The 18,608-nt window shown below is 40.1% G+C and overlaps 1 protein-coding gene across 6 annotated transcripts in view; it reads right to left on the reverse strand.

Moving 5' to 3' along the window:
* The window catches only part of LOC139749432 (uncharacterized), a 457,243-nt gene that overhangs the window by 75,859 nt on the left and 362,776 nt on the right, over positions 1-18,608 (reverse strand). For all 6 annotated transcript variants that reach the window (XM_071663280.1, XM_071663279.1, XM_071663278.1 and 3 more), the window contains one exon: positions 15,737-15,790. In XM_071663280.1, the coding sequence (XP_071519381.1) occupies positions 15,737-15,790 (54 nt within the window). The remainder of the gene's footprint in view (positions 1-15,736; positions 15,791-18,608) is intronic.

An 18,608-nucleotide genomic window follows, 5' to 3' on the forward strand; every position in this document is an offset into this window, starting at 1 on the left:
GGGGATTTGAATGCAAAGGTGAGTAATGTGGCAGTTGAGGGTATAATTGGTGTACATGGGGTGTTCAGTGTTGTAAATGGAAATGGTGAAGAGCTTGTAGATTTGTGTGCAGAAAAGGGACTGGTGATTGGGAATACATGGTTTAAAAAAGAGGTATACATAAGTATGTCCTTGGGGATAGGGGAGAAAGAACATTTCCCACGCATTCCCCATGTGTCGTAGAAGGTGACCTCACCAACCAGCAAACAATACAGTCACCCCCTTTTTTAATAAATTCCACTGCAATTCCATCCAAACCCAATGCCTTGCTGGCTTTCATCTTCCACAAAGGTTTTACTACCTCTTCTCTGTTTACCAAATCATTCTCCCTAACCCTCTCACTTTGCACACCACCTCGACCAAAACACCCTATATCTGCCACTCTATCATCAAACAAATCCAACAAACCTTAAAAACACTCATTCCATCTCCTTCTCACATCACCACTACTTGTTATCACCTCCCCATTAGCCCCCTTCACTGATGTTCTCATTTGTTCCCTTGTCTTACGCATTTTATCTACCTCCTTCCAAAACATCTTTTTACTCTCCCTAAAAATTTAATGATACTCTCTCAACCCAACTCTCATTTGCCCTCTTTTCCACCTCTTGCATCTTTCTCTTGACCTCCTGCCTCTTTCTTTTATACATCTCCCACTTATTTGCATTATTTCCCTGCAACAATCGTCCAAATGCCTCTCTCTTCTCTCTTTCACTAATAATCTTACTTCTTCATCCCACCACTCACTACCCTTTCTAATCTGCCCACCTCCCATACTTCTCATGCCACCAGCATCTTTTGCACAAGCCATCACTGCTTTCCTAAATACATCGCATTCCTCCCCCAACTTTCCTTATGTCCTTTGTTCTCACCTTTTTCAATTCTGTACTCAGTCTCTCCTGGTACTTCCTCACGCAACTCTCCTTCCCAAGCTCACTCTCACCACTCTCTTCACCCCAACGTTCTCTCTTCTTTTCTGAAAACCTTTAAAAATCTTCACTTTTGCCTCTACAAGATAATGATCAGACATCCCTCCAGTTGCACCTCTCAGCACATTAACATCTAAAAGTCTCTCTTTCATATGCCCATCAATTAACACATGATCCAATAATGCTCTCTGGCCATCTCTCCTACTTACATACGTATACTTATGTATATCTCTCTTTTTAAACCAGGTATTTCCAATCACCAGTCCTTTTTCAGTGCACAAATCCACAAGCTCTTCACCATTTTGATTTACAACAATGAACAACCCAAGTATACCAATTATTCCCTGAACTGCCACATTAGTGACCTTTGCATTCAAATCCCCTATCACTATAACCTGGTCTCGTGCATCAAAACTACTAACACACTCACTCAGCTGCTCCCAAAATACTTGCCTCTCATGATCTTTCTTCTCATGCCCAGGTGCATATGCACCAATAATCACCCATCTCTCTCCATCCACTTTCAATTTTACCCATATCAATCTAGAGTTTACTTTCTTACACTCTATCACATACTCCCATCACTCCTTTTTCAGGGGTAGTGCTACTCCTTCCCTTGCTCTTGTCCTCTCACTAACCCCTGACTTTACTTCCACGACATTCCCAAACTACTCTTCCCCTTTACCCTTGAGCTTCATTTCACTCAGAGCCAAAACATCCAGGTTCCTTTCCTCAAACATACTAGCTATCTCTCCTTTTTTCTCATCTTGGTTACATCCACACACATTTAGACACCCCATTCTGAGCCTTTGAGGAGGATGAGCACTCCCCGCGTGACTCCTTCTTCTGTTTCCCCTTTTAGAAAGTTAAAATACACGGAGGGAAGGGTTTCTAGCCCCCTGCTCCCGTCCCCTTTAGTTGCCTTCTACGACATGTGAGGAATGCGTGGGAAGTATTCTTTTTCCCCTATCCCCATGGATATACTTATGTATATCACTCTTTTTAAACCATGTATTCCCAATCACCAGTCCCTTTTCTGCACACAAATCTACAAGCTCTTCACCATTTCCATTTACAACACTGAACACCCCATGTACACCAATTATATCCTCAACTGCCACATTACTCACCTTTGCATTCAAATCCCCCATCACTATAACCCGGTCTTGTGCATCAAAGCTGCTAACACACTCACGCAGCTGCTCCCAAAACACTTGCCTCTCATGATCTTTCTTCTCATGCCCAAGTGCATATGCACCAATAATCACCCATTCCTCTCCATCCACTTTCAGTTTTACCCATATCACTCTAGTTTTATCTATATTACTGGAAACTTCTAGAAAGTTCTATATCAGCTTCTCAGCACTGAATCTACCTGGAATGTTTTAAAAAAACAGGTAAATTTCAACATATCACCATTTTGATCACAAAAGCAAAGTTTCAAGGGAATAATAGCTATTTTCTATACTTTTAAGAAATAATCAAGTACAAAATAGCAATTATTACCAAAAAAAATAAAAGTACAATTTGTTACAGTGAAATATGTGATGTGAAGATGGTTGACCGAATAGAAATGATAAGGTATGAGGGAGGTATAGTAGTAAGAGGAGGATGTATATGAAGAGGATGAGTAAAGAGGGTGTACACGTTGGAAGAGGAGGGAACACGGAAAAGAGGGAAACCAAGGAGAAGGTGAGGGATGTAATGAAAAATGCTTTGAGATACTGAGGCCTGAACATGCAGGATGTTGTAAGGCATGTATGAGACAGTGTGAACAGTAATGATGTGATATACAGTGGGGGTGAGCTAGTGAAGCAGTCAGGGGAAACCAAGAAAAGGTCTGTTGGGCATGGTTTTTGATAAGGGAATTTGGTTTCAATGCATCATATGTGACAGATAAAGAGTGAATCTGAGCAAATGAGGTCATTCCTCATCTGCTCTTGACATTGCCCTATTACTAAGGGAAATGTCCAACATGAATGAAAATATAAAAAAATTCCTTTTTTACCTGTTTGCCCTTTCTTGCATCAGCAAGGTAGTGACAGGAAAATAAGAAGAATGGCCTTAGTAACTCATATCATTGTATAATGTATAATGCATCAAAACCTGAGCCCCCTATGAACCAAGCCGTAGCTACAGGCCTTTCCATGGTTTCCCCTGGCTGCTTCATATGTCCTTGCTCGACCCAATGACAGCACTTTGCTCCCTGTGCATCATATCGATCTAATTCCCTCCATCCCATGCAGACCTCATAACTGATTACATGTTTGTTCTGGCCCTGACATCTAAAAGCATCTTTCATTCCAATCCTCCCTCTCCTAAGTTTCCCTCTTTCCATGTTCCCTCCTTTTCCAACAGGTATGCCCCCCTTAGTCATCCTCTCCTCAGTCATCTTCATATGTCCAAACCATTTCAGCATACCATCTGCATCCCTCTCATTCATGCTCCTCTTAATACCACACCTTCATCTTACTCCAATCATTTCTTATTCAATTAATCTTTCTATCAATATATCTGCATCTCTGATGCCAATTCCCCCAGGAACTTCCATCAGTGAGTGGGTTAGGCAAAAGAGTCAATTTATCCCTGAACATACATGCCTTCCTTAGATACACCATTCCTCACATTCTTCCATCATTTCATTTCCACCAGTAATCTTCCAATCTATTTCCCCATGATGCAGGTAGTCTTCCCCTTTCTATCATACACTCTCCTCATAAACTTCCCATCTCATGTTTTTTCCATATGTCCCAACCACCTTAAAGTATTAAGTTTCACCTACTGCGCCATTCCACAATTCACTCCCTCTGCATTTCCTGTCATACCAAATCACTCATATACCCCTTATTTCCTTCTTCATTCCATCAAGTCATACCACATGTTCCTCTAAAATAGCTCATTTCCATAACCTGGATTGTTGACCTCTGTGATTTATTCCATGTCCATGTTTCAGCTGCAATGGTCAAGGTCAGGAGGACTATGCTGTCTCTTAATCCTTTCTTCACTTCATACTTACACCTCTACCCTTCATTATTCTATCAAAGGACCCAATGACTCTTCTTTCCTGTAGTGCTCTCACTCTTATCCCTCTTTCCATATCACCAAATTTACTCAAGATATCTCCATGGATGGATGTGCTGGAAATGAGATGTTTGAGGACAATGTGTGGTGTGAGGTGGTTTGATCGAGTAAGTAACGTAAGGGTAAGAGAGATGTGTGGAAATAAAAAGAGCGTGGTTGAGAGAGCAGAAGAGGGTGTTTTGAAATGGTTTGGGCACATGGAGAGAATGAGTGAGGAAAGATTGACCAAGAGGATATATGTGTCGGAGGTGGAGGGAACGAGGAGAAGAGGGAGACCAAATTGGAGGTGGAAAGATGGAGTGAAAAAGATTTTGTGTGATCGGGGCCTGAACATGCAGGAGGGTGAAAGGAGGGCAAGGAATAGAGTGAATTGGAGCGATGTGGTATACAGGGTTTGACGTGCTGTCAGTGGATTGAATCAAGGCATGTGAAGCGTCTGGGGTAAACCATGGAAAGCTGTGTAGGTATGTATATTTGCGTGTGTGGACGTGTGTATGTACATGTGTATGGGGGGGGGGGTTGGGCCATTTCTTTCGTCTGTTTCCTTGCGCTACCTCACAAACGCGGGAGACAGCGACAAAGTATAAAAAAAAAAAAAAAAAAAAAAAAAAAAAAAAAAAAAAAATCTCCAAATTCTTAAACTCTGTCACCTCTTCCCATCTTTTTCCCCCAGTTTAGCACACTCTCTTCTCTCACTCTATAAGGCTTTGAAAAATCTAATTTTTCACCGTTTCCTTTCAAGCAGAAATCAAACATTCTCACACTGCATATCAACCCCCTTTTATTTGATGAATATTCCTCAAACCATATATTGTCCTTAAACATTTAATTTCTAACACATCCAACCTCTTCTGTTCATTTTTATTCTAGGCCCACGCCTTGCATTCATACAATACTGTCAGAGCCATTAAACCATCAAATGTACCTATTTTGCCCTACACAAACTCCTCAATGAGCCCAGGACCTTAACAATGTCACCCACTCTATGGCTTACTTTAGCTCCAATGGTTCCATCTGCTATTGTATCCATTCCCATGTTACTACAATCTCTCCATTTAAACTCACACTACAACCAACCTGTTCCTCTCCAATGTTTAACTTAATAACCTTATTTTCATTCATATTACCTCTCAATTTCCTTCTTTCACACACTCTCATGAAAATTACACACTAGCTTCTGCAGTTTCTCATTTGAATCTGCCTCCAGAGCCATGTCATCAGCAAATAACAACTGACTCACCTCCCAAGCTCTTCAACCTCCAAAAGCCTGGAGACCTGCCCCTCTCCCCAAGAGCCTCTCATTCACTTCCCTCACCACCCCAACATCCCTAAAACAGACCCACTTTCATCTAAACAACTCTTTAATCTCTTGATCAAAACTCTTCATGGCTTCTGGAAGCAGTAACACCAACAAAGCATTTCTATCAACCCCATTATGCACTTCCCTCAGATCAATTAATACTCCATACAAATCCTTTTTTTCTGATAAATTTTCACACATTATTCTCAACAAACGACTTATCCACAAACCCTCTATCATTCCTGAAACCTTACTGCTCCTCCTCAGTCTCATGCTTTGTGCATGCCACCAACCTCTTTATCAGTACTCTCCCATGCACACTACTCAATAAACTCAACATACATATAACTCTGTAATTCGAGAATTAATTTTTGTCACCCCTGCCTTTATACAATGGCACTATGCAGGCATTTTACCAATCCCCAGAAACCTTACTCTGAGCCATACATACAATGAAACTCCAAACTAACCAACTAATACAGCAACCCATTTCTTGAGAAGTTCAACTACAATTCCATCCACTTCTACCACTATGCCACACTTCATCTTAAGCAAAGCATTCACTACCTCTTCTTTTTTAACCAAACCACTTGCCATAACTCTCTTACTTTGCATATTTCCATGTTCCAAACACCCCACATATGCCACTGTATCATTAAACACATTCAACAGTCATTCAAAATACTTATATCACATCCTTTCCACCTCCTGTTACCACTTCCCATCTTTTTCTTTCACTGATGCCCCCATTTGTTCTATTGTTCTCTTCATACTGTTTACCTCCTTCCAAACTATCTTCTTTTATTTTCCCTTAAGTCTGCTGATAATCTCTGACCCTAACTCTCACAAGACTTCTTTTTCAGCCCCTGCATCTTCCTCTTGATCTCCTGCCACTTCCTCTTGTCCATCTCTCAGTCACCCTATACATCTATCTTTTCTCTTTCACTAGCAATTTAACTTCCTCACCACCTGCTACCCTATCTCACCGGCCCAAATTCCAACTTTAATGTGCTACACAATTCCCTCACATTTGTAAGCAATGCTTCCCTAATTACGTCATATTCCTCACTCACTCCCCTAGAATCCTTTACCTTCATCTTCTGCCATCTTTGACCTAATCTCTCCAGGTATCTCTTCATAAAAGCATCTTCTCCAATTTTGCTTACCCTCAACACCCTCTTCCCACCTATTCCATTTCTTCTTTTCCTACAGCCTCTAGAAACTTTCACACTTGCCTCCACTGAGAAATGATCAGACTTACTATCTAATATCATCAGTCATCATAATTACCAATGTTATCTTTATTTCTTTCCTTGTAACTCATCTCTCTTAATTCTGGTGCCATTTTTGTTGCCCTCTTCTGGACCTTCTCTATTAGAATAATGACTTTTAGTAAATGGTCCAAAAGAGGATAACCAAGAGAACACAAGATGAAATTAAGCACAAAACTTGTTAAAAAGATGTAAAGAAGTACTTGTATATCAAAGTGGTGGATGAATGGAACAAGATAAGTGAAGACATAGTTAATGCTGAAAGCATAAATGAATATAAGAAATTGTATAACAAAAAATGTTCAAGTGATGGAGCTCCTCAAGCATAAAACTCCTTCCTAGTACAATAGAGACTGCAAATAGGTAAGAGGTAATTACATAGAGTTTAAGTACTGTACAGTAATAAGTACTAACCTCAATCTGACTGGAACACAAATTACGACTATCTTCATCATTGAATCCTCCAACCTGCCGGGGATGAATTGTCTTGAATTAATTACCACGAACAAAACTTTGCTTACCAATGCAATTGTCAATTAAGGTTCAGTGATGAATATAACAGCTCTTCTCTTTATATAAAAAACCTATTTCAAGCATTCCAAAAGGGCTGTCTTATGGTAAAATTTCACAAGCAACACATTTATCTAGAACATCTCTGCTAAACTGAGTGAGGATGTTCTGTTAGTCTCTACCATAAAGCAACATTCAACTATACAAAAAAAAAATCAGCAGCAAAACATTATAGAATTAACCATAACCAAATAAGCTTTGATTCCTACTTAGTAAGTTTAGTTTGCCCCTTACTTCAGTAACATATCCCTATGGCTTACTATTTTGTTGCAATCTGATGGAAGCAGCTGTTCTCCCCACTGTATCAGAGGAGTAGAGAAACATATTCTGAATGAAACTATATAAGCATAATCCTACTGTCAGCAACTTATATCATGTGTTCTTATGATTAGTGAAATGCCTTGTACCTTGTTTGTACATAAGGTTTACACATAAAACATTCAGAATCACATGTTATATGGTTGCGAGGCATGGGCTATAGATAGGGTTGTGCAGAGGAGGGTGGATGTGTTGGAAATGAGATGTTTCAAGACAATATGTGGTGTGAGGTGGTTTGATCGAGTGAGTAATGAAAGGGTAAGAGAGATGTGAGGTAATAAAAAGAGTGTGGTGAGAGAGAGGGTGTATTGAAATGGTTTGGTAAAATAGAGAGAATGAGTAAGGAAAGATTGACAAAGAGGATATATGTGTCAGAATTGGAGGGAACAAGAAGTGGGAGACCAAATTGGAGGTGGAAGGATAGAGTGAAAAAGATTTTGAGCGATTGGAGCCTGAACATACAGGAGGGTGAAAGGCATGCAAGGAATAAAGAGAAGTGGAACGATGTGGTATACCGGGGTCGACGTGCTGCCAATAGACTGAACCAGGGCATGTGAAGCAGCTGGGGTAAACCATGGAAAGTTTTGTGGGGCATGGATGTGGAAAGGGAGCTGTGGTTTCAGTGCATTACACATGACAGCTAGAGACTGAGTGCGAAAGAGTGTGGCCTCTGTTGTCTTTTCCAAGTGCTACCTTGCGCGCATGCAGGTGGAGGTGGATGCCATTTCATGTGTGGCGGGGGTGGCGATGGGAATGGATGAAGGTAGCAAGTATGAAAATGTATATGTGTATATATGTATGTCTGTGTATGTATATGTATGCATACACTGAAATGAATAGGTATGAATATGTGCATGTGTGGGCATTTATGTATATACATATGTATGTGGTGGGTTGGGCCATTCTTTCATCTGTTTCCTTGTGCTACCTCGCTAACACGGAAGGCAGTGTTTAAGTACAATACAATACAGTAGCACTACTCCTGAAACAGAAGTGGTGGGAATATATGATAGAGTGTAAGAAAGTAAACTCTAGATTGATGTGGGTAAAACTGAAAGTGGATGGAGAGAAATGGGTGATTATTGGTGCCTATGCACCTGGGCAAGAGAAGAAAGATCATGAGAGGCAAGTGCTTTGGGAGCAGCTGTGTGAGTGTGTTAGCAGCTTTGATGCATGAGACTGGGTTATAGTGATGGGGGATTTGAATGCAAAGGTGAGTAATGTGGCAGTTGAGGGTATAATTGGTGTACATGGGGTGTTCAGTGTTGTAAATGGAAATGGTGAAGAGCTTGTAGATTTGTGTGCAGAAAAGGGACTGGTGATTGGGAATACATGGTTTAAAAAAGAGGTATACATAAGTATGTCCTTGGGGATAGGGGAGAAAGAACATTTCCCACGCATTCCCCATGTGTCGTAGAAGGTGACCTCACCAACCAGCAAACAATACAGTCACCCCCTTTTTTAATAAATTCCACTGCAATTCCATCCAAACCCAATGCCTTGCTGGCTTTCATCTTCCACAAAGGTTTTACTACCTCTTCTCTGTTTACCAAATCATTCTCCCTAACCCTCTCACTTTGCACACCACCTCGACCAAAACACCCTATATCTGCCACTCTATCATCAAACAAATCCAACAAACCTTAAAAACACTCATTCCATCTCCTTCTCACATCACCACTACTTGTTATCACCTCCCCATTAGCCCCCTTCACTGATGTTCTCATTTGTTCCCTTGTCTTACGCATTTTATCTACCTCCTTCCAAAACATCTTTTTACTCTCCCTAAAAATTTAATGATACTCTCTCAACCCAACTCTCATTTGCCCTCTTTTCCACCTCTTGCATCTTTCTCTTGACCTCCTGCCTCTTTCTTTTATACATCTCCCACTTATTTGCATTATTTCCCTGCAACAATCGTCCAAATGCCTCTCTCTTCTCTCTTTCACTAATAATCTTACTTCTTCATCCCACCACTCACTACCCTTTCTAATCTGCCCACCTCCCATACTTCTCATGCCACCAGCATCTTTTGCACAAGCCATCACTGCTTTCCTAAATACATCGCATTCCTCCCCCAACTTTCCTTATGTCCTTTGTTCTCACCTTTTTCAATTCTGTACTCAGTCTCTCCTGGTACTTCCTCACGCAACTCTCCTTCCCAAGCTCACTCTCACCACTCTCTTCACCCCAACGTTCTCTCTTCTTTTCTGAAAACCTTTAAAAATCTTCACTTTTGCCTCTACAAGATAATGATCAGACATCCCTCCAGTTGCACCTCTCAGCACATTAACATCTAAAAGTCTCTCTTTCATATGCCCATCAATTAACACATGATCCAATAATGCTCTCTGGCCATCTCTCCTACTTACATACGTATACTTATGTATATCTCTCTTTTTAAACCAGGTATTTCCAATCACCAGTCCTTTTTCAGTGCACAAATCCACAAGCTCTTCACCATTTTGATTTACAACAATGAACAACCCAAGTATACCAATTATTCCCTGAACTGCCACATTAGTGACCTTTGCATTCAAATCCCCTATCACTATAACCTGGTCTCGTGCATCAAAACTACTAACACACTCACTCAGCTGCTCCCAAAATACTTGCCTCTCATGATCTTTCTTCTCATGCCCAGGTGCATATGCACCAATAATCACCCATCTCTCTCCATCCACTTTCAATTTTACCCATATCAATCTAGAGTTTACTTTCTTACACTCTATCACATACTCCCATCACTCCTTTTTCAGGGGTAGTGCTACTCCTTCCCTTGCTCTTGTCCTCTCACTAACCCCTGACTTTACTTCCACGACATTCCCAAACTACTCTTCCCCTTTACCCTTGAGCTTCATTTCACTCAGAGCCAAAACATCCAGGTTCCTTTCCTCAAACATACTAGCTATCTCTCCTTTTTTCTCATCTTGGTTACATCCACACACATTTAGACACCCCATTCTGAGCCTTTGAGGAGGATGAGCACTCCCCGCGTGACTCCTTCTTCTGTTTCCCCTTTTAGAAAGTTAAAATACACGGAGGGAAGGGTTTCTAGCCCCCTGCTCCCGTCCCCTTTAGTTGCCTTCTACGACATGTGAGGAATGCGTGGGAAGTATTCTTTCTCCCCTATCCCCATGGATATACTTATGTATATCACTCTTTTTAAACCATGTATTCCCAATCACCAGTCCCTTTTCTGCACACAAATCTACAAGCTCTTCACCATTTCCATTTACAACACTGAACACCCCATGTACACCAATTATATCCTCAACTGCCACATTACTCACCTTTGCATTCAAATCCCCCATCACTATAACCCGGTCTTGTGCATCAAAGCTGCTAACACACTCACGCAGCTGCTCCCAAAACACTTGCCTCTCATGATCTTTCTTCTCATGCCCAAGTGCATATGCACCAATAATCACCCATTCCTCTCCATCCACTTTCAGTTTTACCCATATCACTCTAGTTTTATCTATATTACTGGAAACTTCTAGAAAGTTCTATATCAGCTTCTCAGCACTGAATCTACCTGGAATGTTTTAAAAAAACAGGTAAATTTCAACATATCACCATTTTGATCACAAAAGCAAAGTTTCAAGGGAATAATAGCTATTTTCTATACTTTTAAGAAATAATCAAGTACAAAATAGCAATTATTACCAAAAAAAATAAAAGTACAATTTGTTACAGTGAAATATGTGATGTGAAGATGGTTGACCGAATAGAAATGATAAGGTATGAGGGAGGTATAGTAGTAAGAGGAGGATGTATATGAAGAGGATGAGTAAAGAGGGTGTACACGTTGGAAGAGGAGGGAACACGGAAAAGAGGGAAACCAAGGAGAAGGTGAGGGATGTAATGAAAAATGCTTTGAGATACTGAGGCCTGAACATGCAGGATGTTGTAAGGCATGTATGAGACAGTGTGAACAGTAATGATGTGATATACAGTGGGGGTGAGCTAGTGAAGCAGTCAGGGGAAACCAAGAAAAGGTCTGTTGGGCATGGTTTTTGATAAGGGAATTTGGTTTCAATGCATCATATGTGACAGATAAAGAGTGAATCTGAGCAAATGAGGTCATTCCTCATCTGCTCTTGACATTGCCCTATTACTAAGGGAAATGTCCAACATGAATGAAAATATAAAAAAATTCCTTTTTTACCTGTTTGCCCTTTCTTGCATCAGCAAGGTAGTGACAGGAAAATAAGAAGAATGGCCTTAGTAACTCATATCATTGTATAATGTATAATGCATCAAAACCTGAGCCCCCTATGAACCAAGCCGTAGCTACAGGCCTTTCCATGGTTTCCCCTGGCTGCTTCATATGTCCTTGCTCGACCCAATGACAGCACTTTGCTCCCTGTGCATCATATCGATCTAATTCCCTCCATCCCATGCAGACCTCATAACTGATTACATGTTTGTTCTGGCCCTGACATCTAAAAGCATCTTTCATTCCAATCCTCCCTCTCCTAAGTTTCCCTCTTTCCATGTTCCCTCCTTTTCCAACAGGTATGCCCCCCTTAGTCATCCTCTCCTCAGTCATCTTCATATGTCCAAACCATTTCAGCATACCATCTGCATCCCTCTCATTCATGCTCCTCTTAATACCACACCTTCATCTTACTCCAATCATTTCTTATTCAATTAATCTTTCTATCAATATATCTGCATCTCTGATGCCAATTCCCCCAGGAACTTCCATCAGTGAGTGGGTTAGGCAAAAGAGTCAATTTATCCCTGAACATACATGCCTTCCTTAGATACACCATTCCTCACATTCTTCCATCATTTCATTTCCACCAGTAATCTTCCAATCTATTTCCCCATGATGCAGGTAGTCTTCCCCTTTCTATCATACACTCTCCTCATAAACTTCCCATCTCATGTTTTTTCCATATGTCCCAACCACCTTAAAGTATTAAGTTTCACCTACTGCGCCATTCCACAATTCACTCCCTCTGCATTTCCTGTCATACCAAATCACTCATATACCCCTTATTTCCTTCTTCATTCCATCAAGTCATACCACATGTTCCTCTAAAATAGCTCATTTCCATAACCTGGATTGTTGACCTCTGTGATTTATTCCATGTCCATGTTTCAGCTGCAATGGTCAAGGTCAGGAGGACTATGCTGTCTCTTAATCCTTTCTTCACTTCATACTTACACCTCTACCCTTCATTATTCTATCAAAGGACCCAATGACTCTTCTTTCCTGTAGTGCTCTCACTCTTATCCCTCTTTCCATATCACCAAATTTACTCAAGATATCTCCATGGATGGATGTGCTGGAAATGAGATGTTTGAGGACAATGTGTGGTGTGAGGTGGTTTGATCGAGTAAGTAACGTAAGGGTAAGAGAGATGTGTGGAAATAAAAAGAGCGTGGTTGAGAGAGCAGAAGAGGGTGTTTTGAAATGGTTTGGGCACATGGAGAGAATGAGTGAGGAAAGATTGACCAAGAGGATATATGTGTCGGAGGTGGAGGGAACGAGGAGAAGAGGGAGACCAAATTGGAGGTGGAAAGATGGAGTGAAAAAGATTTTGTGTGATCGGGGCCTGAACATGCAGGAGGGTGAAAGGAGGGCAAGGAATAGAGTGAATTGGAGCGATGTGGTATACAGGGTTTGACGTGCTGTCAGTGGATTGAATCAAGGCATGTGAAGCGTCTGGGGTAAACCATGGAAAGCTGTGTAGGTATGTATATTTGCGTGTGTGGACGTGTGTATGTACATGTGTATGGGGGGGGGGGTTGGGCCATTTCTTTCGTCTGTTTCCTTGCGCTACCTCACAAACGCGGGAGACAGCGACAAAGTATAAAAAAAAAAAAAAAAAAAAAAAAAAAAAAAAAAAAAAATCTCCAAATTCTTAAACTCTGTCACCTCTTCCCATCTTTTTCCCCCAGTTTAGCACACTCTCTTCTCTCACTCTATAAGGCTTTGAAAAATCTAATTTTTCACCGTTTCCTTTCAAGCAGAAATCAAACATTCTCACACTGCATATCAACCCCCTTTTATTTGATGAATATTCCTCAAACCATATATTGTCCTTAAACATTTAATTTCTAACACATCCAACCTCTTCTGTTCATTTTTATTCTAGGCCCACGCCTTGCATTCATACAATACTGTCAGAGCCATTAAACCATCAAATGTACCTATTTTGCCCTACACAAACTCCTCAATGAGCCCAGGACCTTAACAATGTCACCCACTCTATGGCTTACTTTAGCTCCAATGGTTCCATCTGCTATTGTATCCATTCCCATGTTACTACAATCTCTCCATTTAAACTCACACTACAACCAACCTGTTCCTCTCCAATGTTTAACTTAATAACCTTATTTTCATTCATATTACCTCTCAATTTCCTTCTTTCACACACTCTCATGAAAATTACACACTAGCTTCTGCAGTTTCTCATTTGAATCTGCCTCCAGAGCCATGTCATCAGCAAATAACAACTGACTCACCTCCCAAGCTCTTCAACCTCCAAAAGCCTGGAGACCTGCCCCTCTCCCCAAGAGCCTCTCATTCACTTCCCTCACCACCCCAACATCCCTAAAACAGACCCACTTTCATCTAAACAACTCTTTAATCTCTTGATCAAAACTCTTCATGGCTTCTGGAAGCAGTAACACCAACAAAGCATTTCTATCAACCCCATTATGCACTTCCCTCAGATCAATTAATACTCCATACAAATCCTTTTTTTCTGATAAATTTTCACACATTATTCTCAACAAACGACTTATCCACAAACCCTCTATCATTCCTGAAACCTTACTGCTCCTCCTCAGTCTCATGCTTTGTGCATGCCACCAACCTCTTTATCAGTACTCTCCCATGCACACTACTCAATAAACTCAACATACATATAACTCTGTAATTCGAGAATTAATTTTTGTCACCCCTGCCTTTATACAATGGCACTATGCAGGCATTTTACCAATCCCCAGAAACCTTACTCTGAGCCATACATACAATGAAACTCCAAACTAACCAACTAATACAGCAACCCATTTCTTGAGAAGTTCAACTACAATTCCATCCACTTCTACCACTATGCCACACTTCATCTTAAGCAAAGCATTCACTACCTCTTCTTTTTTAACCAAACCACTTGCCATAACTCTCTTACTTTGCATATTTCCATGTTCCAAACACCCCACATATGCCACTGTATCATTAAACACATTCAACAGTCATTCAAAATACTTATATCACATCCTTTCCACCTCCTGTTACCACTTCCCATCTTTTTCTTTCACTGATGCCCCCATTTGTTCTATTGTTCTCTTCATACTGTTTACCTCCTTCCAAACTATCTTCTTTTATTTTCCCTTAAGTCTGCTGATAATCTCTGACCCTAACTCTCACAAGACTTCTTTTTCAGCCCCTGCATCTTCCTCTTGATCTCCTGCCACTTCCTCTTGTCCATCTCTCAGTCACCCTATACATCTATCTTTTCTCTTTCACTAGCAATTTAACTTCCTCACCACCTGCTACCCTATCTCACCGGCCCAAATTCCAACTTTAATGTGCTACACAATTCCCTCACATTTGTAAGCAATGCTTCCCTAATTACGTCATATTCCTCACTCACTCCCCTAGAATCCTTTACCTTCATCTTCTGCCATCTTTGACCTAATCTCTCCAGGTATCTCTTCATAAAAGCATCTTCTCCAATTTTGCTTACCCTCAACACCCTCTTCCCACCTATTCCATTTCTTCTTTTCCTACAGCCTCTAGAAACTTTCACACTTGCCTCCACTGAGAAATGATCAGACTTACTATCTAATATCATCAGTCATCATAATTACCAATGTTATCTTTATTTCTTTCCTTGTAACTCATCTCTCTTAATTCTGGTGCCATTTTTGTTGCCCTCTTCTGGACCTTCTCTATTAGAATAATGACTTTTAGTAAATGGTCCAAAAGAGGATAACCAAGAGAACACAAGATGAAATTAAGCACAAAACTTGTTAAAAAGATGTAAAGAAGTACTTGTATATCAAAGTGGTGGATGAATGGAACAAGATAAGTGAAGACATAGTTAATGCTGAAAGCATAAATGAATATAAGAAATTGTATAACAAAAAATGTTCAAGTGATGGAGCTCCTCAAGCATAAAACTCCTTCCTAGTACAATAGAGACTGCAAATAGGTAAGAGGTAATTACATAGAGTTTAAGTACTGTACAGTAATAAGTACTAACCTCAATCTGACTGGAACACAAATTACGACTATCTTCATCATTGAATCCTCCAACCTGCCGGGGATGAATTGTCTTGAATTAATTACCACGAACAAAACTTTGCTTACCAATGCAATTGTCAATTAAGGTTCAGTGATGAATATAACAGCTCTTCTCTTTATATAAAAAACCTATTTCAAGCATTCCAAAAGGGCTGTCTTATGGTAAAATTTCACAAGCAACACATTTATCTAGAACATCTCTGCTAAACTGAGTGAGGATGTTCTGTTAGTCTCTACCATAAAGCAACATTCAACTATACAAAAAAAAAATCAGCAGCAAAACATTATAGAATTAACCATAACCAAATAAGCTTTGATTCCTACTTAGTAAGTTTAGTTTGCCCCTTACTTCAGTAACATATCCCTATGGCTTACTATTTTGTTGCAATCTGATGGAAGCAGCTGTTCTCCCCACTGTATCAGAGGAGTAGAGAAACATATTCTGAATGAAACTATATAAGCATAATCCTACTGTCAGCAACTTATATCATGTGTTCTTATGATTAGTGAAATGCCTTGTACCTTGTTTGTACATAAGGTTTACACATAAAACATTCAGAATCACATAAATATGTATTTGATGGAAAATCCTATTTTCTAGTGAACAAGAAAATTTCCAGAAACTTACAAGAATTGCTTACATATTTACTGAGTAAATTCATATTTTGTAATCAGCACACAATCAAATATAATTGGGACTATTTTGTTTCTTTTTAGAGTATTTAACATGGCACGGACAAAAGTATGCCTGTAAAAGCCATGCCTTTTGAAAATGTTCAGTAATTAGCTCATCGAAGGGAAAAAATACTACCTTCCTATCATCATCACTTCATGCCAAAGTCCATGGGATGGATCAGGTAAATGTTGTCTTTAAACATCACACACACATCCTCAACCTTAATCCCAGTATGGTCAAGTGAAACATGGACATCTGCACTTAAAAAGTGCTACTAATTTTCCATTTTGCAGCTGAAGTTGATTTTTCATGTAATAACGTCTCCATTCACACCATATCCATATAAAAAAATGCATCCATTTCATACAATCCTTAATCCTACCTTATGTAATTACTTCTGAAATATCTAGAGCCTTGACCAATTCTCTGACTGCATATATTAATTTCTTCCACATTCTAAATCTCCTTGTAACTTCTATGGCACTTCTTTACATCTTCTTTAACAACCTTCTCAAACAATATAGTATGTGCCATACACTGTATGAGATGATACCATCCTATAAGACTTTCATGTACATTTCTAATGATTTTTTCTTCCCACATACCCCTCTCACATCTTCACTTTTCATTCTATCAATCCTACAATTATTTACTATAAAATACAATGTTATATGGTTGCAAGGTGTGGGCTATAGATAGGGTTGTGCGGAGGAGGATGGATGTGTTGGAAATGAGATGTTTGAGGACAATATGTGGTGCGAGGTGGTTTGATCAAGTGAGTAATGAAAGGGTAAGAGAGATGTGTGGTAATAAAAAGAGTGTGGCTGAGAGAGCAGAAGAGGGTGTATTGAAATAGTTTGGTCACATGGAGAGAATGATTGAGGAAAGATTGACAAAGAGGATATATGTGTCGGAGGTGGAGGGAACGAGGAGAAGAGGGAGACCAAATTGGAGGTGGAAAGATGGAGTGAAAAAGATTTTGTGTGATCGGGGCCTGAACATGCAGGAGGGTGAAAGGAGGGCAAGGAATAGAGTGAACTGGAGCGATGTGGTATACCGGGGTTGACGTGCTGTCAGTGGATTGAATCAAGGCATGTGAAGCGTCTGGGGTAAACCATGGAAAGCTGTGTAGGTATGTATATTTGCGTGTGTGGACGTATGTATATACATGTGTATGGGGGGGGTTGGGCCATTTCTTTCGTCTGTTTCCTTGCGCTACCTCGCAAACGCGGGAGACAGCGACAAAGTAAAATAAAAAATAAAAAAATAAATAATTCACACATGCACATAACATACCCATACATTTCAACGTATACAAATATATACATGCACAGAAATATACATATATACACATGTACATAATTCATACTTGCTGCCATTATTCATTCCCGTCACCACCCTGCCACATATGAAATGACATCCCCCTCTCCCCGCACGCGCGTGAGGTAGTGCCAGGAAAAGACAACATTCGTGTACACTTAGTCTCTAGCTGTCATGTATAATGCACTGAAACCACACCTCCTTTTCCACATCCAGACTCCACAAAACTTTCCATTATTTACCCCAGACGCTTCACATGCCCTGGCTCAATCCACTGACAGCACGTCAACCCCGGTATACCTCATCGTCACAATTCACTCTATTCATTGCATGCCTTTCACCCTCCTGCATGTTCATACACATGTGTGAATGTGTATGTATATACATGTGCATGTGGGTGGGTTGGGCCATTCTTTCGTCTGTTTCCTTGCGCTACCTTGCTAATGCAGGAGACAGCGACAAAGTATAATATAATATATAACATACAAGTAATTCATCTCAATTGTCTCTCTTTTTATCCTATAATAACCTATATCCACTTTTTTTACATTTTTTTTACAATGAAAGCTCCAGTCACAGACCAAAATCAACATCAAGGTTGGGCCTTAACTGAAAAAATAGAGAGAATTATGAAAGTGAATAAGAGGATGAAAAAGAAACAAGGGAAAATATTTGAGAATTTTGGAGGAAATGAAAAACCAGTCTTTTAAAATGCGCCAGGTCATAGTTATTGGGAAAGGCATGAGAAGGTTAAGAGTTCTGAGCTCCAAGGTGTGGGAAAAGAAACAGTTATCAAAATGGCCCGCACCTGAGTTGCCAAGAGCCACACAGTAAT

This window comes from Panulirus ornatus, chromosome 7 (genome assembly GCF_036320965.1).
Source record: "Panulirus ornatus isolate Po-2019 chromosome 7, ASM3632096v1, whole genome shotgun sequence".
NCBI lineage: Eukaryota > Metazoa > Arthropoda > Malacostraca > Decapoda > Palinuridae > Panulirus > Panulirus ornatus.